Below are 25,771 nucleotides of genomic sequence, written 5' to 3' on the forward strand. Positions count from 1 at the left end.
AGAGTCAAAGAACTAGGAAAGGGCACATGTTGTCATTGTGCCAGGAAAAGTTGAAATATTGTCGCATCCTGCTTATTCCCCTGAACCTGTACCCTCGGATTTCTTTCTCTCTCCTGCCTGAGGTCCTTTCTCCTTGGAAAACACCTTGCTGCTGGTGATGAGGTGATTTATGCTGCCGAGTTGTGGTTTGAAGGACAGTCAGAGGACCTTTACAAAACTGGCATGCGGAAGTGTATTGAGAAGCGGAAAAAATATGTCCTTTTGTCTGGTGATATGTGATGTTTGTTTCTACCTTCTCTCACAACTACTTCTGAGTAAATACAAATCTTTTTTTGAAATCTCCCCTTCTTAAGTTAAATTGTTAAAAACATTCTTGGGTCTACAACTCAATCATGGTGTAAATTTAACAATAGAGACTAGAAAATTGATTAAGTTGATAACCTTTTTAGTCTTAGTATAGAAATTTAAGAAATTTCTTTACAGTTCTAGAGGACTTTTACATTTAATATTTAAAATATATTCGATATTAGTTTACTTTTTATATTGCTATTTGTAGAATTTTTGATTAATGTCTTTAACTGTTTAGATGGCCTGTCTTTTAGACATGAACGGTTCATTTTCATCAAATTTGATATTTAGGCCTTTACAAAAAGATTTGTCGAACAATACCAAATTTCATTAAAATCGGACTAATAGAAAATCGAAAATCATTCCTTCTTTTTCCATTAGTCTGCACGTAATAACTCGGGCTCCTAATGAATGGATCTTCGTGATATTTTATATTTTGATCTTTCAGAAATATTTGTCGAGTTTTCCAAATTTAATTAAAATCGGACCAATAGAAATATGGCACTTATTATTTTTCACATAAGTTTTCTATATACCATATATTGTAGCTGAAGAATTGGATATTATGTTTGTTGCCATGCTCTGGTTGTAAGAATAAATGGACAGTCGTTGCTTTTCTTTCTTTTTATTTGTTTATTATTATTTTTTGTTATAAATCATGAATTATTGCTATTTCACGAAATAGCAACGATTCATGATTATGAATTATTGCCACTTCAGGCGCGTTAGCAACTTGCTAACGCTCCTGAAATGGAACGCACCTCGTGCATTACCCAACTTGTTTAATAGTATTTTTGATGCTTGTATTTTTATATTATTATCTTATTGAGGTTTTAATTCTATTTTAATTAATTGTGCTCACGCATCTTTTTTATGTTCTGTTTTTCTTGAGAATGTGTTTAATTTTTACTGGTTTACATTTGAAGCAGTGATAAATATTCAGGCATTTTGTAACGCTCTCTGCTTAGCATTAGAATTAAATTATTTAATTAAGAAAAATAATCCTCGTGCGTCTTGACACGGTTGTTGGAGGATTATAACGGCTCGTTTACTAAATGTTTTTCAGGAATCTTAGAGAACAAGCAAACGTTTTGACTTTGCGCTTCAAGGATTGTGCGCTGGAAACTCAGTACCAAGCCACCAGGGACAGCGTCACTATAGTCTCCATGTTCGGGTTGTTCATTGCCTTGTTATTCTGTACCGCTTCCTACTTTTTGGTAATATCTTCGTAAGTATCGCTTCGTTTTCTTTCCATTCTGTGAAAGTGTACATTACTTTGGGCATGTTTATGTGTTTTAATGTAAACATTAATCTTATCTGTCTACTCTATTCCCGCTGTACAGAGGGCTCGTGGTCCTGATGCGATGCATCCTAATGCCCATGGGAAGAAACACCCGATGATTTCCCGTTGTCATCTTTACGTATGTATGCTCTAGCTTACAGTTCTGAATTTTCCGACATCGTGGTTTTACAAAGCTAGTCTTTATTTGGAAGAAAAGAGGAGTTAAAGTGATCAAAGTCGGAATTAAATTGTTTGGAGGGAATCGTAACATTGATTATTGTTTCTATATCTTAAGTGACGCTTCTGTAAATCTATCGATTATTTCAAAATAGCGCGATAAACCTAATTGTTCTTTTTAGGAAAAAAAGGAAAATTTAAAAGCTGCATCGGTAATTCAATCTGTATTGGCTTACTCAAAACCAGTACCAAATTACAAATTTTGAATCCCCGCGAGATTTATGAATGAGCTGCCCCCATGTGCTCCTTAACAACCAATCCAAACCAGCCGTCTGTTCCCCCTGGTGACAAACCAGCCGCCTGTTCCTCCTGGGTGGCGTACCTGACGTGTACATAAAAGTAATAACCAGATTAACAATAGTCGTCGCTATTAATTAGTTGATTATTTATTGGCTAGTAGAAATCAATGTAGCTTATTAAGGTCCTTATAAGTTGTGTTTTTACTTTATTAGTATTAATAATAAGATTGTTTTCTTCCGCCTATTGGTCAAATAAAGAAAGCCTTTCCTACAACAATTTTCTTATCAACAAAAGAAAAGAATTTTATTATTTCGAACAATGATACAGTATCATTTCGTTAATATCTTTGTTCGGATAGGAAAAGGAAGGTATGTTGACCCTTTGATGTAAATATTGAATAATAGTGGATCCAGGGAAGAACCTTGAGCAACACTAAAGCGTTCCTTTATGAACATCTCTAAGGGTTACTAATGATCTATCGCAAGAAAAGGAGTTTACCTCCATGGTAAGAAAGGGATTACAATTATTATCCCCCCGCACCGGGCGGAAAAGGCCTAAATTCGAATCCCGTCAATGACGTGAATAATATTTATGGGTTTTTTCACAGCTAGTCTAAAATGAAGATTACGAGGTTTTTTCTCCCCTGAAACTCAGATTTTCGTCCAGCAAACAGTGCAAAGACTACACGCAACTACATATACAATATGTTGATACCTCACAGCCTTGGTTTCTTTGGCGCTTAACGTGCCTTAAAAATTGTCCATGGTAAATATTTTATGATCACGGAAATTGGTTAATATGATTATTAATATCAGTCATATTCGTGAATGAACGATCTTTGTGAACTAGCCTAACTTAACCAACGTTAGATTACTTAGTAATTAAATAATTAGCTGCCTACAGTTCTTGACACGTGGGGAAATAAAAAAAGCAGTGACTGATGTGAATACCCTGGCCAAATAATTGCTTGTTGTACCGTTGTCATTTATTAAGATCATGCATTTCCTTAAATTGATGCAGATCATTAGTTTAAGTGTTTCAGACCACCTCGTTATCGTGTAGCAAGCCATGAAGAATGAAAGTGGAAGCATAATTTGCTATCGGAAGGAAAGCTCTAATCAGCGAGTGGCAGTTGACACCGGAGAAGCGAAGACAGATTATACTTTGTAGAGGCTAAGATTTCATTTCAGGCAGTTTTCGTGGAACTGTGTTAATATGTCAGCATGTTTAATTCCAAACACGGTTTAAGTGTCGTTTTAATATAGTATTCCGACACTGAATTGTTGATAACAACGTGTGAAAAGTTTAATCTTGCACACGAGAAGAAACTCAAACGCATTGAAATGTAAGGCTCAGAAACACAAGAATATTGTAAATCTTTTCCTTAGGTGAAGTAATGAACTTGAAGTATCAGATAACTTATTTGTTTTGTTATTCTGTGTTATTTAAATAATTCATTCCTGAAATTATAAAACACTATTTGAGGAAGGTATGCGATACCCTTATCTTCCTCAATTTGATGTCATTCTCTATTGATCCCAATGGTTCTCCATTTCCAAAATGATTCCAATGGTTCTCGATTCTGTCCAAATCTTGGAAATACTTGTAATTTGGACCAGGAATCTTCCGCATAGATAAGATGCTATCCGAAAGTTTCTGTACTTCACACTTTGCCAAGGCAAAGTGTGATGACTATATGCAATTCTGTCAAGAACTGTTGGGCTTCGTTCCCGCTCGTGCAGTTTTCTTTGGCGTTATTTTACGTCTATGCAGTAACATCGTGTTGCGAATTATTCACGACTTCCGTGTTTTACTATTATCCATCAAGTTCCCCTATAAACTTGGAAAACAGCAGACTGCTTTTGAAACACATGAAATTATAAAGGATAATTTCGGCATATGGAAAGCCAAGCAATGAGCAAAATGCAACTTTCACTGGTTGGCGAAAGTTAAAAATGTACTGAACCCTGTTGAAGGAATATCACCCCCGGCCAGATAAGATGAAAATATTGCAGGAGTTAATTTACTAAAACATTCATTTCACCATCCTTAACTTTGGGAGCAACAACTGGAACTCATCTACGGAACCTGAAAACACAGTTTAACAGAAAAACTAACAATACAATAAAACGGCAAAATTTGTGACTCTATGACACCACAAGCAAAGTAAAGACTTTGGTTTTCTTCAAGGGATTTCTTCAAGCAGCGACAGAGTATGAAATTTTACTTTTTTATTTTATTTTATTTATTTATTTATTTATTTATTTTTTTGTCATTGCCGTCCAGAAACTTTTGGGTAGCATCTCGTATTTCGAGTGATCTCCCAATCATCTATGCACAATCCTTTCCTTCTCCACAGTAGAAATATCTCGTAACATTCCATTACCACAGATAATGTAGGAAGAACTCGCATCTCAACAATAATTAGGTACACTCGGGAGTTCACAAAGCCTTCAAGGAATGGCGAAAGAACCAATACCATGCAAAAAAAATATTTTCCTTCATTAAATCACCGTCAGATATGTACATAGAGGACGGAATGCAGTCTGCATCCATTGCTTCATGCGGCTGCCTTATATATACTGCACCCATCTGTAGAAAATCGTGTAAAACGGGGTTCTTTTAAGTAATTGCATGTTTCCATTGCTACAGCGTTGGGTAAGAGGGGTAGTCAAACAGTTCTGAGAACGGCGTATAAAAGACATAGGTACAAAATTTAAGTTTCTTATTTTTCAATGTATTTTTCACCCTGAAGTTCAATTCATTGATTTTTGTTCAACTGCGAAGAGTTTAATTCCTAAAATTAAAAAAAAATCTTCAGTTTGGCCATCAAACCAGGCTTCCGCAGCTGCTTTTTGCCCTTCATCATCTTTAAAATGATTTCCATGAAAGACTAAACGTTTCTAAACAAATAATATTCACGGGGATCTGAACTGTACGGAAGGTGGATTAATTATTCAAATCCACGTTTTAACTTGTGCACGAGTGCATTGTCATTGAGAAGAAAAACCCGATGACTCAACTTACGTCGTTTGTTTTCCCGAATTGCAGCATAACTTTGGCATAAGACTGCAGTGTCCCCGTGTTATTATGATTTTAGGTGCAAGGTAATTAATAACCCATATGTGTCCCAGAACATTTTCAGCTGATGGTTGGGTTCGAAACATTTATGGAATTGGCTATCCCTTAATCTTCCATTGCATGCTTTTTAATTTGGATTCAGGATCATAAAAATGTAGCCAAGTTTCGTCGCCAAACGGGATAAAAATCTATCTGGATTAGCAAGAATTAATTTTGAATCCTCTTTTGCTGAATCCACTCACCCTCTAGTGTTTGTCATGAAAGGAAAAGTTTCTCGTAACCCGTCTTGCATAAACTTTAGACATTCCAAACTGAACATGTACTATTGTTAAAATGCTTCCATGGGAAGAGTAAGTTTTCAAGTTCAGACACTTTAATTCTTCTGTTTTTAAATTATTTCTTCGATTCACAACCGTTTGAAAATTGATTGCTTCCGATGTCCGACCAGACCCTGGATGATCTTTAATCGACTCTCGTCCTCTTTTGAACTCTACTGGAAATTTTGCAATAGTAGCATAACTAGGTGATACTTTCCCAAACACTACTCATCCTTTCAGGGATTTCGTTAGCATTTCTGTCCTCTGATAAAAAGTTTTATTATTTAACAATGTTTGGTTTGGTGGATATTCATTCTTCTTCTTCTTCTTCCACCTACCAATATATAAAATTAAATTTTAGAAACTGCACAAGATGTATGCCTGATGATAATTTCACAGCAATTGTGTACACCCATTGCCTTCGCTCTCTGAGTGAAGTACTGGTTGGTGCGAGTACCTCCCGTCCAGCTTTGGCGATGTTACATGATGTCCCAACGTATGTAATATCTAATGCTAAGGGTTTATAAACTTTTGGCAGTTCTTACCAATATCTGTATCACCTTCATGACCTCCACAGATTGTTTATTAGTAAGCTTATTTTCGTGCACCGGCATATAAGGATCTCCAATTGTTCCTTCTGCAGTGTATTATTCAGTGTCAAGTATTCAATATGCTCCTATCTCTCCTCCTGTAAATATACTCCTATAGAAGCACAGTTACAGGCGTAGAGATAGGTAAGAGTGCAAAATTGTATGCTTTAATCTTATTTCTTTTGTTTTAGTTTGTCTATTTTCACATATATAAATAATGGTTTATCAAGTGCATAATTATTTCTTCATATGCAGGACTCTGGTGTCGGCAGTGGCTTATCCTTTAGGATTAGTGATCGTCATGACCATCGTGTTCGTATTCGTCCTTCCTTTTGCACCTCAGGTGAGTTTAACAAATTTTCATCGGAATATCAGCGGGAAACTGAGGATTTGAATATGATACCCAATAATATCCACGATCCAACTGAAAGTTATGGGATGCCCTCTGATTGCACGTAAAGACAAAATAGAATTCTCACTAGTGAATTCTATTCTAATTCTCACTAGTGAGAAGCAGAATAGGATTGCTGCTAGCCTTAGTTGATAGTGTATTCCATTGTTTTGTAGAAATTATTGGAGGCGGAAATAAATAAATAAAATTAATGGAATTAAATTTCTATTTACTTTAAAATTAACCCGATAGATTCAAAATGGTCAAACGTTATACTTGATACAATGCTTCCATGTATAATTTTTATTCACGCTTCCAAGTATAGAAAAAATAGATCGGCGAAGAATTCTTCGATGACCCTAAACTCTGCGGTAGTCTGCCAATAAATTACTTTAAACTTCCGCTTCTTGCTCGTTGATTGCGCGATATCCCAGCATAATTGATCTTTGAGGCCTTAATGTCATTCAAAAGTTTGTCCCCTGTCATTATGTCAGGGCTGATCGTGTGGAATTACAGGCGCGGCTCGGAGGAATCAAGGTTGGAGTCTGTAAGTTGATGGCTGAAGTACACGGATGCCGACACGCAGAACAAAACCACAGTGAGCTCTCTCCTTGATCAATAAGTCAATACGAAACACTCACTAAAGTGGTGACAATCCGATCAATTCTTGACAGACTCGTCCTCCACACCAATGTAGTGGCTACACCACTAGCCTTCCGTTTGGAATGGTCTGAATTCGATTCTCGTCTTCTGCCGTCAGAATTCATTCTAGTCGGTGACTGCAGGAATGTCCAATTGGCGTTTCAAGCAGCCGCCAAAGTAATCGGTTCCAATCGAAAGAGGAGTATGGTTTTAGCACTAAACAACTCGACAGCACCATTTATTGCTACACGGCCCGTGGCAGTTCTCGGCTCACATTCTGTTACATCGATTACATTATCTTTTGAAATTAAGCGCGTGTGAAAGATTTCTTTATATCACAGGACATGACAATTATTTTCTTCGACTAACAGGTCATTATGTTGGCACAGTAACCATGGCCGCTGTTATTCAAAGAGCCTGGATTCGATTCAGTAGCAGTTCCACGATTTTCTGAAGTGGGAGGTTAAGTGGACAGCAGTGTTCCTGGGAATCTTGAATTTTAATCATCATGTAGCAGTAAAATGTCGACATTCATAAGGGAGGAGGCAAAGCTCCTTTAGCCTCCATCTGGCACCGTCCTAATTACTTTTGATAGTGGGAAACATTTTTACTTTTTATGTATTTATTGTTTTTTTTTTTTTTTTTTTTTTAACTGTGGTTGAGTTAGTTGGTTTCGGGGAGAGAGAGAGGTGCAAACTGTTATTTTTAGGCCACACGAATAATTAAATTCATCTCCCGCGCTGTGTTTTATTTCTGTTAATTGCGTATGTTCTATGGTCGATTTGTCTGTTTTGCTGGACGAAAACCCCCAGTTTCTGGGGGAGGGGAACCTTGCTATCTACGCCTGAGACCGGCTAACTCAGCCACGGAGTCGGGAAGGGGTTCCATGATTGCAAGCCCGAGTATTTCATCACGTAAAACAACTACATCGACCAAAAATACATGAAATTTACAAATGCGATATACTCCAGCCTAAAATTTTGGAATCACAGCTTAACAGTTTTCATTAATTTTTTCTGAAATTACCCATGACTATGTAAGGTTTAATATTAAAAAAAACGACACATTGTACTGGGTCTTTTTTTATATTAAAATACTTAGTAAAGTATTTTTATGATTTTTTATTAAGCATTGAAAAATTTACAGCAAAAAATATTGAAATTATTAATATTAACAACTATACTGATTTTTCATCAAAATATCTTATACGAGATTTTATCACTGCCTTACACAGACTTACCATTCTGTTGATAAATTTTATAATACTGTCTTGGCTAACATTATTCCAATCGACCTGCAAGGTTTCCCATAAATTTTGTGAAGATGGGCAGTCTTCACGCACTTGATGGTCTAGATCAGGTGTGGCGAACCCATGGCACGCGTACAAATTTTCTGGGCAGGCACGCGGAATTCAGAGAGTCCCAAAAAATTTTCAAACTATGTGGGCAACGGTGGGTCCCACTAGGAGCCCAAGCTAAATGGTCAGAACAACAACAACAACAGCAGAACATAACACTACACGACGTTCCACTCCCCATCCACTTTTAAATCTCTGTCCTCCACAGAGTACACAACGCGGAGATGAGGAAAGCCCCTGGTACCGCCAGACAGCTAACACACGTTATACTTTACACTTTACTACATGCAGTGATTTGTTTGAAGTCGGAGGGGTGAGACGTACTGACGAAATTGTGAAACGAAATTTAAAAAAAAATTCGTATATTTCACACATTTATTCAGAACATGAATGTTTGGTAAAGTTATGCGAGATATATTATCCACATTGAGTATCTACTGTAGCCTCCTTCATTATCAATTACTGTTTGTATGTGGCGTGGAGATTAGAGATTATTTTTCATTAATTCCTATAAATTCTCATAAACAGTTTAATTGCTATTTGCCCTTTAAGATTGTTTAGAATATCAGCTCAACCAGCAAAGAAACAAAAACGTTCAAATGAAGAGGAGAGTAGCAGAGAATTTCAAGAATATTGGGAGTGAAAGATTTGCTATGATTAAGAAAAATAATAAAGCATTATGCATTTTGTGTTTTGAAACAGTAGTGTGTAGGTTCTACACAGCTGTTTCAGAACACAAAATGCATAATTTTGTATTCTGAAATATGGGGGTAGTTTTGACGTTAAGAACGTTTTTATTGGCGTTATTCCAAAAATTTTATAATGAAAAACCGGCATGCGAAAAGCGTTTACGAAAATTTATTCCAGTTTAATTTATCTTCTACTGGACCAAATTTAATGAAATTTTGCACGGAACTTCATCTTAGCTCTATACTAGAGGAAAAACTTTCAAACCTCTGAAAATTGCAGTAGTTTTGCCAGGATAGTGGAAAATATGAACATGTGATCGAGGAAATTTTCTCACGTAATAAACGGGATAATGTGGACGTATAGCATATCGTTGGAAAACTAAGGAATTTAGAAACAGAAATATTAAGGTTTTAAGATACAAAAAACTTTCGGAAACTGGGAAATGTGTTAATTCGAAAACGCATCTGGTTTCAAGTCATCTGGTGTTTTCAGATTCAATGTCATTGTTTTCTTTACAATTAAACTCTGAGGCTGGAAAAGGGTTGTGCACATTTATGAAAACATTCATAAAAAATTTAGCCAATTTTCTGTTCTGAGCACGCAAGGGTAGTTTTTTAAAAGATTTGGCCAGTGTTGGCACGCACCCTTAAAAGGGTTCGTCACCCCTAGTCTAGATGAACCCAAAAGCTCTATTAGGATTAAGCAAAGCGATTGAGATGGCCACACCATAATTTGCAATACTCCTGTTGTTTAGTTGTTAGAAAGTCGCTGCACAGCTTACTGATATGCTTCCGGTCATTGTCTTGTTGTAATTTAATATTTCTTCCACAAAGTCGAAGTACAGATGATTTTAAATTATGTTCAACAATGTTTTTATAGCTTTCTTTTCTTAAAATTCCTTCAATTCTGACGATGTCACCAACTACAGAAAAACAGAAGCAACCCCAGATTATTATTGTTATTATTCAATTTATTGCTTATGCTTCACCCCTGAACAGCCATCAGCCAGGAGGATGCCTATATACATTTGTACATTATAACTTAGACAGCAAACGGAAGTTTTCCAAGGGACTGGAGGTTTAGAACTTCTTACGCTGGAAAACTTCTTAGGAAAATGAAATATTAACTACAAAAAAAAAAAAATGAAAAGATACACATGCATAAGTTAAAGATGATTTTTAAGTACTATTTCAGAAATTATAAATATTTTACTCTGACATTCACAATATGATATACATGTATCTCATTCACTCTACCTATGGGAAACATTTTTAAACTGAGGATTTCTAATTGCTTAACATTCTGTTCATTAAACTCATTACCAAGTTGGAAGAATGAACTCCTTTGGAGTTTCAACACACTTCAAAGGTCACAATTACAAAGAGACAGAGCAACAGTCCAGTAATTCAGAACTGTTCACAACCATCAGAACTTAACTCTTAACGTGGTCGACGTATCCAATTATGGATATCGATGAAAACAATTGCAATATGTCGTTTCCATTATATCAAAATGTTTATGCTATAAAGGTTTTAGCGCTCAAAGCCTCAGACTACGGAAAATTCACTAATCGAACAAGTTAGTGTCAAGCATCATTTTAGTTCGTAGTAAACCACCGAAGTAGGTGAAATGGCATCGTTTCTGTTATAGCATATCGTTTCTGTTATAGTATATCTCATATTGTAAATGCCTTCACAACGAGTTGCCCTGATATTGCACTACCCTGATAAGCAACGCTTCGCCAATGGAAAAGACTAATGTTACTTATTCTCGGCGGATACCACCACCCCTGGGATGATTCGTTCCCAGTAAGGCATTCACAATATGAGATACATGTACTGTATATCATTTCACCTACTTCGGTAGCTTACTATGAACTAAAACGATGCTTGGCACTTGCTCGATTAACAAACGTTTATATTGTTTAATATTTTTTAATATTAAAAATAAATAATTTCTATATTTCAAAAACGTATTAAGTGGAAAAACATCATTATAATAATACACTGTATATTCTTTATCACGAACTTTTTACCCGGGAAACCTCTTGAGCGGAAAAATAATACATTACAACGTATAGAGCTAAAACTGGGACTTAAGAAACCAAACCTAGTACAGGGAAAAACTTCTTATGCGGGAATTTCTTATCCAGGTTCTACTGTATATAATTTTAATATATATATTTTTTTTTATTTATAAATCATTTACATGGAAGGCATTATGTATAAAATCGCATATAATTTTAAAATATCACAAATAAAAAAATACAAAGCAGAATTAAATTGAAGTTCAAGCACAAAATCATATGAAATCGTTAATGTAACAAATGCAATGTAATTGCTTTATTTATAAAAAAGTACATGGTATGCATTATATCTATAATCACATATATAAAATCACATATAATTTTAAAAGATCACAATCTAATTCGACGCAAAAATACAAAACAAAAGGAAATTGAAATTAACGTACAAAGTGGTATAAATCAAATCAACAGCATTTTTCAGTGGGAAAAATATGCTTGAATATTTTTCGTTATTGCTGTGTATCTTGATTTCATATTTTGGGACACAGCTACCCGAAGATATCTGAAGACATATTTGGCGAAATACAGGCGGATCACCTGTCTCCTAACAATGTGCAAAATCTTGACCAATTGCATAACTAAGAACATATGAGACCACTTAGAGAGCCAGAATATCGTGGCCGAGCAGCAGAGAGGATGCAAGGAGCAATTCATCATTGAAGCTGCAGCTATGGAGCAAGCCTACAAGAAGCACTGCAACCTGTGCACGGCCTACTTCGACTACTGTAAGGCCTTCGACTCCGTTCCTCATAACTGGTTGATAGAGACACTGAAGGCCTACAAATTCAAGCCGATACTGACACACTTCCTAGAAGCAACCATGGCAAAATGGAGCGCCACCATCAAGGTCGAGAACATCATGACCAGACCAATACCCAACAGAAGAACAATCTTCCAGGGAGATGCCTTGATGCCACTATGGTTCTGTCTAGCACTCAACCCACTGTCCACCATGCTCAATAACATGTAGACATGTATAGTATCTTATGTAGGACGGCACCTGAACGTCAATTCATCTCCGCCTTCGTACACTGTGATGATTACAGAAAGCACTGTAAAAGGCTAGAAATGTGTGTAACGTTATGTTCGTGCAGTGTGTGTGTGTTGTGTTGTTTCTGGCCGTTTTGTCACCAGGCAGGCGATCACCTGGAAAGCCTGCTCAGTGTCCGTCTACACCACGGGGAGGTAGGCCACAACTACGCATGTATCGCGACTTCCCTGGTTTACCAGCTCTTACTGCCCTAATATCAGAGCAAAAAAAAAAAAAAAAAAAAAATAAGAATAATAATAATAAAAAAAAAAATATATATATATACCTATCTAATAAAATAATAAAAACTAGATAATAAAATCCTGTCCATCGGGCAGCCCAAACCCAAGGAACCAGCAAAAATAAATAAATAAATACAAATTAAAAGTGAAAAAAAGTAATAATAAAATTAAATTAAATTAAGAAAAAAAAAAAATATATATATATATATATCTATATCTGATCCCGCACTGGCCAAAAGCCAGTGCCAGCAGGAGTCTCCACTAGGAAGACTAGGAGGTATTCCGTAGTTGAGTGCGAAGACGTCTCCAGCGATCAAAAGCATGACGAGCAAATTCTTGCAGGGACTGGAAGTTTTCTGTGGTGCTCAGGAAGTCCGGCTCATTCCCGGGGACAGTGATACTGGTGGAGAGAAGAAGGTTCTGTCGAAGATCTTGGTATTGATGGCAGTGGTATAAAATATGTTTCCAGTCTTCTGGGTCACCACAAGAACAGAGAGGTGATTCAGCAAGGTTGAAAATTGCCAGTTTGGCATTAAGGGAGCCATGACCAGAGAGTAAGTAGGGTGTGTACAGACCAGGATGAAACCATTTCTGAGTGGACTCTAACGTGGCAACGGTGACGTTAGGGATGAACTTTAAAGTAACAAGACCCTTAGAGATAGCGGACCATCTGTCTTGCCAGCTCTGCATCAAAATATTCCAATGGCGTCTTTTCTCTGCCTTGGGATCCACAGTGACATCGATGGTAATGCCAAGAAAGGTGACAGGGACAGCGTGCCTAAGGTAGAAGCACAGGCCTCGATACATAAGAAAGAGATCGAGGGGCAGACAACCGTTAAGGACCTGCAAAGCAAGAGTAGACACAGTCCTACAGGCCCTGCACATTGCTAAAAGCATTTTACGTTGAATGCTGTGAAGTTTAGTCCGTACTGAAACCTTAACATGCCAGAACCAGGCGGCCGCGCCATAGGAACAAATTGGTAGAAACACAGCTTTGTAATATAACCGTAGAGAACGAGAATTAAGACCCCAAGATTGTTTAGAGAGACGCAGAAGTGAGAAGGTAAGTTTTTTGACTTTCTCTGAGAGATCTTCCAAGTGTTTAGTAAATGTAAGTTTACTATCAATGATCAGACCAAGAAATTTTAGAGAAGAAACCATGGAAAGTGATTTCTTTTGAAGTTTTACAACAGGTGGCCGTGAAATATTAAGCGAACCCTTAACCAGCATCATTTTAGTTTTCGACCATGCTCAATAACAGCAAGTACGGATATACCCTAAAAGGAGGGAGGAGAACCTGCACACCCTCGCTCACCTGATGTACATGGATGACATCAAACTCTACGCCGCAACTGAATCAATTCTAACAGCTACTCCGGTTCACTGATGACTTCAGCAGTGACATCACGATGCAATTTATCCAAGATCCATGGATTGTATCAAGAATATCCAGTTGGACGAAACTACCAGCTGAAAACCGGTGAAGGGATTGAAGCCATGATAGAGGGAGAGACATACAAATAACTGGGGATGATGCACCCCTCCGGTTAGAACACAAAGGCCCACCTCACTGAGAAATATCAGAGACTGAGAAGCCTTCTAAAATCAAAGCTGAATGGCGGGAAGACGGTCACAAACATCACTTATGCAGTCCCAGAGCTACAGTCGGCCATCAAGTGATTGAGCATATCCCGTTAAGGAGGGAGGGGATTGACTGACCTTATTGAATAAGAGAAGAAAGCGATTAAGAACCTGCGGGATTACTTCCAGAAAAACACAGCACCAATCTACCAACCATAAGAAAGAGAGACAAACGGCACACACCACTCAACCTCGACAAGGGGATCACACTCACTCAGACAAAGAAACAATGAAGAAAGATGGGCGAAGAAGACACTCCATGGCAGACAATACAATGACCCTGCCGCAACCAGCAAACCCACCTGAATAGACAGCAACCCGCTACCATGAAAACTACAGTGCAACAAACCCAAGCAGCAATGGCTTGTTGCCTGGACACTACTTAGATAAGACAGCTTCCATTCCTTGGCTCACAAACGGAAGACTTCCCCAGGACCGAAGGATTTATGCTTGCCATCGAAGACCAGGTAATTCACACCAGAAACTACAGGAAATGCATCGCCGAGGACTCCAGAGTGACAAATAACATATGCCAACGATGCCATCTGGCCCCATAAACAATTCAGCACATCACCGCAGGATGCAGTGTGATCACCCAGACGGAGTACATTCACTGACGATCATTGGCTAGGATAATAAATTAGAAGCTTGCGCAAAAGGACCAGCTGATCAAAGACAGTTTACTGCATTACAAGTACTAGCCTCAGGCAGTACTAAAGACCCCTACTCACAGACTGTTCTGGGACTGGTATAAGAACGGACAAAACGATCCCGCACAAGAGCCCAGATATAACTCTTATTGACAAGAAAGAAATGGCTAACTACCTGCACGACATAGAAGTGCCCAACATCAGCAACTCCAGAAAACATATGAGGAAAAAATCAGGAAGTACTCAGACGTAAGAATGGACTTTGACTTCCAAGTCGAAGAAATGTGGCATATGGAACAAGTAATGACCATCCCGATCATCATATCAACTACCGGCATGGTGCCAAAGAACCTAGAAACAATAGGCCTCCCAGAGAACATTTGTTTGGAACTCCAGAAAGCCACGATCCTGCACACCTGTAGGATAGTAAGAGGATTCCTCGACCAACAGTAACAATAATAATAATGGTAACTGGACACATCCGCCATCGTGGGTAGCACAGTTGGTAGCATCACCGTCCTCCCCACACCGGGCGAAAAAGGTCGGAGTTTAAATCCCGTCGATGACGTGAGGAATTTTTATGTGCCTTTTTCACAGCGTGCCTGAGTTATTCGCTCTCAGGCGAGGTTCGCATAGTTTTTCCTTCAGGAAACTCGGGTTTTTCGTCCAGAAAACAGAAAATCGACCTCAGAACACGCAGTTTACGGACACTATACATGTATATTTACGGACAATATACAACATGGCTTTAGTTGCCAATGCTCCTAAAACCCAACAGCAACAAAACAACAACCATCCTTCCCCATGCACTACCCATCACGGGGCGGAAAAAAATCCGTTAAAAAAGTGTAAAAGCAATAATAACGATAATAACAATAGTAATACTTAGTAAAGAGCATAGACGGAGATGTAATTCAAAGGAAGTTTATTCATATTTGCTAAGTGGAAGGAATTCTGCATACTCGCTCTTGTATTTACAGTTGCGATAACTTGATGTTTTTGATATTTTCTGAGTGCATGAAACAGCAGACATGGATAAAAATTCGTTTTTATGTTATGGTTGAATTTCCACAGCATATAAACGAAACCACAACGTCGTTGGTTTGTAATTTTGGTTAAATATTGAAAATTTATTTCTGTAACTGTAACTGTAACTCAATGAAATGATGAATAGGAACTGTAATTTATTCATGTTTGAACATGTAAATGTTACTTGAAATAAGTTGGCTGTTTCTTAATAAACGATTCCTATCTGTTTAGTTCTTTCCGATACTCTAATCCTCATTGTTTCTTTCATCTAGACATGTTCATCAGGGTTTATGAAAGCGCCCTCTGCAGCACAATCAAAACCTAATTTAAGGCTATTGCTCGTCCTGATAATGGTTTCAATCTGGGCTACAGTTCAAGTGTTGACAGCGGTAAGTTGGACTATATGTTTAACACCCACTAGGAGATTGGGTGTCGTGTGAAAGTGCTCTCATTCGTTTTTTTTTTATTTTTTTTTTTATTTATCTGATAGGTAGCGGTCGACAGCCCAAACTTCAGGATGGCAAATGCGACTGTAAATAACTTGAGTCTCCAGGGAGATGTGGTGAACTTTCCTCAGTATTTGAGCTATTTTTGTGTGTTGGAGCTTTTAGGAATCACCGTAGTTATGCATCTAAGTTATCTCATCAAAATTCTCCTCACCGTTGTCCTGGCGACCATGCAGAGCTGCCTGAATCTGGTCGTGCTGAACCAGGCATTGCACTGGTATGACATCAAGGTATACGGAGAAAGGTGAGAGGCCCTCTCTTCCTTATGAACCTATTACTGTGTAATAAATTGTTCCACGAATAAAAAATCAATTATAAATGTGTACATAGAACACGTGCGAGGGCTGATCATGTTGCTCTCCCTCTAATATTGGAACGATTAGTTTCAAGTTCTTTTGAAACGTGTATTATGTACCTGCATATCTCTGTGCGCATACATGAAATTAGAGATCATTCATAATAAATCTTTTTTTAGTCCCAGGTAAGTAACGAAATGATAACTGACGAACTACTACCTATTTCTACTACCTGAGGGGTAGAGCAACTTGATCACTCCTCCTTTGTAATACGTCGACTTTTGTATACGAGCAATCAGTACAGAAAATACTATTTCCTGACATGTACTGGGACACTAATTAAAAAATATCTTCTGATTATAAAAGAAATTTTTAAAATCAAGTATACTCTCTCTGGACTTTAATGACATCAATAACCCTCTGGGAACGCTTTCTGAAATTTTAGGTTTTATCTAGAGACTGTAATCGTCTGCACTCCTTCCGTAAGGCTTCAGTGGGTTCTTTTCTTCAACTGAGTCCTCTTGTTCCGACTCTCAGTTTTTGCACCAAAACACAATGATCTCAAGTGGTGGAGGAATATCTTGAAACTATAACTATCCAACGACTTCCGTGGCCAGCACAATCACACACTTAAATCCCATAGAACATGTGTGGAACCACCTTCGGCGTCGCATTGCGTGCCGATAGCCAATTCTTCGGTCACTTGGTGAAGTCTGCGCTGGTGGAAGAATGGGATTTGTTGTTGCAGAATCTTATAGGCACTCTTATATCGAGCATGGTTCACCGCTGTCAGGTTGTTTAGCCGTTGGAGGGGATCATACGCCGTACTGATGCCATGTGACCATATCTTCGAAAATCTTGTATCTAGCTTTTTATTTTTAATGAGTAAATTAGACGAAAATTTTGTATATAATTCTGATGTACTTTACTCCTTGAAACTTTTGTCGTGTTTCTTTAATACGAGGGGTTATCAAAAAGTTCGTACTCTTACCTAGGGTACGAACTTTTTATAGCCCTAGAAAGGTGAAACTTCGCAGGAACTTTAATCCTTTTCTATGTACTCTCCATGTATAGTAACACATTTCTCCCATCTATGGATCAGTTTAATGCCTCGATCATAGAAGTCCGCACTTTATGCCTGAAACCACGATTCCACTTCATTGATGACTTCCTGAGACGATTCAAAGCGGCGTCCACGCATGGTTTCTCGAAATAAGAAGTACTCTGACGGTACTAGATCAGGAGAATAGGGTGGGTGCTGCAGTAGTGCGAAGCTGCACTGGGCAACAAAGTTGGTGGTGGTGGTGGTGGTAGTGGCAACGGCTTCTGAAAAGACGTCAGCAATTTTGGAACCAATCGTGCGAAGACCTTAGACATGTGCAGATGATCATGCAAAATGCTGTGGGCAGACCCATAACTAATTCCCACCGCATTTGCGATGAAATGAATTGTGACACATCTGTCACTCAGCACCCTTGCAACCGTCTAACTGTCTGTGGATGTTGATGGCCTTCCTTCTCTTGGCTCGCCAAAGACACTTGTATGACCACACTGGAACTCCTATTTCCACTTTTTTACAGTGCCATAGGATGGCCAATTCTGTCCATACACAGCTTTTATTTCTTCGTCAATTTCCTGAGCTTTCTTGCCCTGCAAATGCAGGAACTTGATCACTACTCGATACTCCACTTTGTCAACCGTAGTATCCTCCCTCAGATTCCTAGCTCCACCTCTGGTGTACGATCACCTACGGGAATGAAATTTCACATGTTAGTTACTGAATATGTGGACAACTTATGTTTTATCTAGGTCAGGGCACGAACTTTTTTGATGCCCCTCCTATATCCATAATCAAATTCTGATAGTATAAAAGAACCCTTCTTTTTATATTTTTTTCCGACTCCTGGAGGCAGATGCAGCCATGTTTCCACTTCAGGTTAGGTACCGTGTTTTTTATTGCTAAAATTTGTTTAACTGATTTTGTGCCCTCGTGGGCAGTACAGTTGGTATAATCACCATCCTCTCCACACTGGGTGGAAAATAGAAATTCGAATCCCCTCAATGATGTGAGGAATTTTTATGGGTTTTCACAACGTGGCTGAATTAGTTGGTCTCATGCGAGGGCAGCATAGTTTTCCTCCAAACTCGGGTTTTCCTCCAGTAAACAGCAAATCGACCACAGAACACACGCAATTTACGAACATATTATATACGGTCCAATATGGCGCAAGTTGCTAGTGCGCCTAAGAAATACATCTGATTTTGTTTTAGTAAGACTTATATTGAGGAAAGTTGTGCCAAATGAACGCTCACAAAAACATCTATTTAATTTAGTTTTCTTTTCCTTCCGCAGCGACAGGAATCTTCCTCACGACATCACCTTAACTGTCATCGTCATCATTGTCGGAGTCGTTCTAGTCATCATCGACCGGCAGGTAAGTCGCAGTTTTTCTGCTCAAAATTCTGTATGAAGTGATAACCCTTGGTGTTTGGGATCATTTAGGTATTAAATTTTCGTTCATTGAGGCTTTTTGATAAACCTCTCGTGGTGTTCACTGACTTTTGGTAATTTAGTGTCTAAGCAAGCAAAGGATTTGACGGCTGTCAGTGTAAGGTTCGTAGCTGCATTCTCTTCAGCACAACACAAACAAAGTGGTCGTTACCATAGCAACAGATATTGAAACATAGTCCAGCTACAGACCAGCGTTCCACGATTGATATATTAGTTGCCACGCTTACGATACCTTCATATCAGAGGCTTCAGAAGCCTCTCAAGAATTCTCTTAATTAACCACAAGTGCCAGGATGGACTGGTTCGAAGGAAAGAAAGAGAGATTTATCGAAATTTCTATATACTTTGGTTTGTGTTTTAGGCATTTTTTTCACTCATTTGTTTTGATCAATATTTGAGTAATGAACTGAAAGTAAAAATCAAACGAAACGTTAAAAGGATATTTGTGAAACATTTTTCTACCTGGCTTATTTCCTAATCATCTTCTACTTCTAAATATTCCATTAATATAGTAAAAAAATAATAAATAAATAAATAACCCTTCGGGCAACTATTTTTATTAAACTTTTAGACATTTATTTTCCTTTTGATTTTTAAATTCCTTTAAATTTCTTTATATTGCTAAATACTGTCGGGCGTAAGTTGTATAATTAATAACTATTACTAGTATTAGTTAAGGCTAAAGAAAGAGAGTAGCAAATTTAAAATTGAGAAAGGAGTTCGACAAGAGACACTATCTCCGAATTTGTTTACTGCTGCTCTTGAGGAAGCTTTCAGAAGATTGGACTAGTCACAGAAAGGAGTCAATGTGAATGCAGAGTACCTAAACCATTTACGATTTGCAGATGACATTGTGATCATAAACCATGATCCCAAAGAATTAGAGGAAAATCTTAATTAGTTATGCAGAGTTAGTAAGGATTTCAGACTAAAGATGAATACGGCTAAAGCAAAAGTAATAATGAAAAAGTATGCCAAAGACAGGAATATAATCATTGAAGAAGCAGAAATTGAAAATGTGGATTCATATACTTAGCTTGGACAAGTCATTAGCTGTAATAATGATAAATGGCTGGAAGTCATGGGAAGAATAAATTTCGGATGGATAGCATTCAAGAAATATAGTCACATACTGAGGAGAAATATCCCAATTTATCTGAAATCCCCACTATGGAAGTGAAACTTGGGTACTCGCGAAAAGAATGGAAGAGAAGCTGAAAACTACATAGCGAAGAATGGAACGAATTATATTAGGAACATAAGAAGAGAAACATATGGATTAGGCAGCAAACACAAGAAAACCTGGAAGACAACAATGGAGATGAACAGATGAAATTCGAGAGTTCGTGGGTAGTAAATGGATGGTCATTGCACCAAACGGAAGGAACTGGAAAGTTACTGGAGAGGCCTTAATCCTGCAGTGGATTGAAAATGGCTGATTATGTTGATGATGACTAATATTGGTAGTGGCAAATGATGCAGCAAAGCAAGCTTATAGAACATCAGCCAACAAAAACTTATTGTTCAAACTGCCCACTTCCACCAGACGATGGTTTGTTCCAACAATCAACCTCTCTCTCTCTGGCCGAAAGTAAATTTTCGCACGTCTCGTCTATATTGCAGCCATCTTTCTTCAATCCCCCCCCCCCGTGTGTGATGTCCCAGAAAGACTAAGAATGCATCAGCATTAAACTTACTCAATCCATTTAAAGCCTTAAATGCCTTCATCGCTTCTTCTTGCAAATCCTTAGCTTCCAGATGCCGCAATTTGCAGACCTGAAGTCTTTCTTGGTACATAAGAGTATCCATTGGTGTCATTGACTAATCTTATTGCTTTTCTCTGCACCCATTCCAACAGATCTACGTCCTTTTTGAAATGAGACTAACAGGCCTCTACACAATACTCAAGATGTTGCCCCTTATACAACGGGATAATCGCCTCTCGGTCCCTGCTAGAATTTTTTAGCAGAGACAGAGAGATGATTATATTAACTCATGAATTGTCCTAGCAGCCTGCCTACACTGCTCAGAGAACTTCATTGTATTAATTACAATTGATTACTTTTTAAATTAATAGACTGTAAAAAGTGAATCAGTAATGTCTATTAATCTCCAGTTATTCTGAAATGAAAACAGAGTTTAATGATCGCTATAGCTTTTGGAGTACAACTTACAGTTTGCTGTCATCTTGATACTTATCAATCATAGTTCGCAGTGATATTAGGCAGTGATTTTAGTGCCTGGGGCGAATGATAATTGCGGTGTCTTTGCTGGTAACTGATTTTGATTGCTACATAGGCGTCAATTCGTGTCCCTTGTACTTACAAATTATACACTCGCTGACAAAAAAATTAGAAACCGTTTGCAGTTGGCATCAACAGATAATTAAACGTACAGTATGCAATTATCAGCTTTCTAAAGAACTTGTGATCAAGGCATAATCATAAGTTCCTTGGTATCACATAAATACTGTACCCTGTCTTAAAGGATTCTTAGCCGCCCCGGTCATGGGAAAGACAGACGCTGTTTCCGATTTTCAGGAAGGTTTTATTGTTGAAGCAGATCTAGCAGGAGGCATACCTAAGAAAACGAAGGATATCACTGGTGTGTCGAAAGCAGCCAACTCAAAACTATACAATAATGGAAGATGAAAAATATAGAATGAAGCTCGAAAAGGAAGAAATGTGGCAGAGAGTCATTGAAAACCGAGACCGCACCAACTGGAAGCGAATTCTGCGCCAGCCAGAATAGAACGCCAAGTAAGCACCATTTGACTGAAGAATTTAATTTCGGCAAAGAAAAACCCATTTCCTACCGAATATATGGTGGGAGTTTAAGAATCTGGGATGGTCTATACCAGGGGTGGGCACGCGTGAGGTCAATGAGAGCCGCATTCCGGTTTTTCATATATTATAAAGAGCCACACCATAGTTACATAGTATTAAATATTCAAATTTAATTTAATTAATATGATTATATATTCTACAAGTCTTAAGTGCTATGTAAAGTATACATATATAAGAAAATATAATTAAAAAAAAGAAAATACAAAATAATTATTTCAAAATTTTAATAATAAAAATAAAATATAATAAAAATGCATATTTAACGAAGACCTTTGGTCAAATCTTTGAAATTTGGCGCAAAATTTGTTAAAGCCGTTCGCAGCAATTCAGTGAGGTGATGATTGGTCAACTGTGGATGATATTTCGATTTCACAAACTTCATTGTGGAGTACAAAGATTCACAGCAATATGTTGTACCAAAAATTGAAATTAGATGGCAAGCAGCTTTCTTTAAATGAGGATATTTTGATTCTGGCACGAGTTTCCAAAATTCAATTATAGAAGTAGATTTGTGCTGCATTTGCAATGCCTGATCCTCTTTTATCTCTAATAACGCCAATTCCCCAGCCGCTTTTTCAACAAGTATTATTTCAGAAATTGGAAATCCATCTTCAATAATATCTCAAAATATTGTAAGTTGACAGCCATCTTACAACACACCATAGGGATAAATCACTGGGCAAATTCATCTGTTTCGTCATTTACTTGCAACTCTTCTAAAAAGTTCTTAAATTGGCAATGTGTTTTGTTTGGCATTTGTTCTAATTAAATTCACAATCTGTAAAACAATCTTCCACACATTTTCGTATTTGAAGTACTTCGCTATGAGATGCTAGCGGTGAATTATGCAGTGAAGAGGTAAGAAACGTGGAATTTTAGGATCGTTGTTTAAAAGACCAATGAGACCTTGGTTTCGTACTATCATTGCAGGTGCTCCGTCATTCGCAACACTTACAAGTTTATCACAAGTCAATTCAAACCTGTTCATTACTTCCTCAAGCGCATTTCTAACATCGATACCGCGAGTTGTTTCGATAAGAGCTACTAGGTCTAACATTTCTTCCTTCACATTTACGTCAGCAGATACATAGCGGAAAAAAACGGCCAATTGTGGATCATCCTGAATTTCTGTAGACTCGTCGAGAGCTAAACTAAATGCTGTACAATTTTTCAAATCCCACATCAAACTATTTTCAACATTTTTACTAATTGAACTAATGTGATGCTCAGTTGTACGGTGTGACATAGGAACCTGCGCAATGCAGTTTTGTATTATCTGGATCCAAACCTTAACCACTTCTTCCAAGTTTCTTTTAATGAATTCTCCTTTTCCATATGGACGTTTGGCATGAGCAATATTTCAAGCTATCAAAAAACCAGATTGCAAGGACTTAAGTTTCTCTGTTCGCAGTTTTGAATTGAGTTTATATTGAGTTGAAAAGTGCGGATGACTTACTTCGTAATGTTGATATAAATTGCTTACTTTGTAGTTTGCAATTGTAACTTTACAAATAAGACACAACGACTTAACATTATTGTCAATAAAAGCAAAATTTTCTACCCATTCTTCTTGAAAGATTCTATTTTCTTGTTCGTATTTTCGTTTTTTGATATTTTCTGAGGTCATGTTATCAAAAACTTAAATAAATTTAATTCCAAAGTCTGAAATTGAAACTCTTATGGGAGAGGTTTGGTCACATTTTCTACCCACTCCCGGTGTAGTGTTGCACAAGTCCGCTGATGGCGCCAACAGTGTAAATGCGCGCGGCTTTATTTATAATCAAAATAAAAATAGCAAAATATCTAGACATAAAAAAAATAATAATAAATAAACACAACATAAAATCAGTATAACAAAATATTAGTTACTTAGTTAATTTAACAAGATTCAGTGAAAAAAGTTCTGAAATAATAATAATAATAATAAAAAAACGGATTTAAATTTTCAATGGGAGCCGCACGTAACTCAACGAAGAGCCGCATGCGGCTCTGAGAGCCTCATTTGCCCACCGTTGGTCTATACGAAGTCACTTTCTGTAAAAAATCGAAAGATTTGATTGGAGTGTTGCCGTCTATAAAACTGAACTGACTCTGGAACAGCGGAAAAAGATCATGTGGTCTGACGAGTCTCGATTTACGCTTTTATGCACCAACGGTAGGATGAAAGTTTGTCGCAAACTTTACGAAGCCATGCATTCAAAGTGTCTCGCGACCATCAGGAAGCGGCTACAGGTGATATTATGGTGAGAGATATGTTTTGTTGGTATGGACTGGATCCGCTCACAAAGTTGGAAGGTCGTATTTTCTCTCTAATGAATATCTTTCTGTCGTAACTGACCAACGGATTTCTTTCTGTCGTAACTGACCAATATCTTTCTGTCGTAACTGACCAACATGGACTGCGATTGATTCAAGTCGACAGTGCAACTATCCAATGTCCAAAAATTATATCTGAATGGTTCGAGGAACATTCCCAATATATCCAACTTCTATCCTGACCGCCTAATTCTTCAGATTTAAATCTAACTGGAAAAATCTGGGATATATGGACTGAGACTCCTTTTGGCGTGCATGTTACGACCTGTACGGGCTGTAGTTCGTGCAAAAAGAGACTATACTAGATTTCAATTAAAGAGTTAATCTTTTGGGCACTCAGTCACGAAAGATACTGGTACAAATGGCGTAATGATAGGGCAGCTGATAAAGGCTGTTGTTAAATTTCTACTGTAATGTGTGTTTAGTCTTGTACAAAGATACGATTTTTTTAGTTTCTTCGGAAAATCGATCATTTTGCCGAATGGTTTCTCTGCGCACTTCCTTTGTTTTATGAGAATTCCTGTACAGCTAGAGGATTGCAACGGGCTCCTTCATCGAACAGAGCTCTGTAGGCGCTTATCTCGAAGCCTTTCCTTTCAGTTTTCCCCAAATATACATTTGTAAATACAATAGAGGTATTGTGTGTACAAATTTCATAAGTTAACATTCGCATTTTAATTAAAACTGAACTTTCTGCACAATGTGGACATGTGCTGTGTCTTATGTAGGGGAGTCCAAAACGTTAGTTCAACTCTGCCTCGTTACTCTGTGATGATATACACTGAGTGGACAGAAATTATGGGATACCTAACTAGTAACGGGTTGGGCCACCTTTCGCCCGGATAAGGGCAGTCACGGCGAGGCATTGAATCCGCTAGTTCACGAAAGCGTTCCGCAGGTATTTCCATCCATGCTTGCTGCACTGCTGTCCATAATTCCGTCGCATTCATGGGTGAAGGAGCCAAGCTCGAACGGACCTTTCCACAGCATCCCAAGGATGCTCCGCAGGTTTCATGTCCGGTGAACGAGGAGGCCATTCCATAGTGGTAAAATCTGCAGAATGTTCTTCGAACCATGTTCTAGTTATCACGGCTGTGTGGGGAGGCGCGTTATCCTGCCTGAAAAGTTCATTGTCCTGTGGGTGCACGATGACCATGAAGAGATGCAGATGGTCTGCAAGGATGGACACGTAACTCTGACCGTTCATAGACGCATCTAGACATACCAGAGGCCCAAACGTGTGCCAGTTGAACACGCACCAGACCATTACCGACCGTCCACCTGCCTGAACAGTTCCTTGTTGACATGACGGGTTCATAGCTTCGTGCCGTTTCCGCCAGATACGCACCCTCCCTTTCGCTCATAATAACTGGAAACGGGATTCATCGGCCCAAGAGACCAGTCTCCAATCATCCAAGGTCCAGTGCCGATGTTCTTTCGCC

General features: G+C 38.1%; 1 protein-coding gene across 3 annotated transcripts in view; it reads left to right on the top strand.

The window, feature by feature from the left end:
- LOC150077672 (adenylate cyclase type 3-like) overlaps positions 1-25,771 on the top strand; it is a 376,378-nt gene that overhangs the window by 248,865 nt on the left and 101,742 nt on the right. For all 3 annotated transcript variants that reach the window (XM_090384272.1, XM_090384271.1, XM_090384273.1), the window contains exons 11-15: positions 1,415-1,576; positions 6,351-6,438; positions 16,126-16,242; positions 16,344-16,603; positions 19,009-19,090. In XM_090384272.1, coding sequence (XP_090240398.1) covers positions 1,415-1,576; positions 6,351-6,438; positions 16,126-16,242; positions 16,344-16,603; positions 19,009-19,090 — 709 coding nt within the window. The remainder of the gene's footprint in view (positions 1-1,414; positions 1,577-6,350; positions 6,439-16,125; positions 16,243-16,343; positions 16,604-19,008; positions 19,091-25,771) is intronic.

The sequence above is a fragment of the Mastigoproctus giganteus genome, chromosome 11 (genome assembly GCF_048544385.1).
Source record: "Mastigoproctus giganteus isolate SK-2022 chromosome 11, ASM4854438v1, whole genome shotgun sequence".
In the NCBI taxonomy this organism is placed as follows: domain Eukaryota; kingdom Metazoa; phylum Arthropoda; class Arachnida; order Uropygi; family Thelyphonidae; genus Mastigoproctus; species Mastigoproctus giganteus.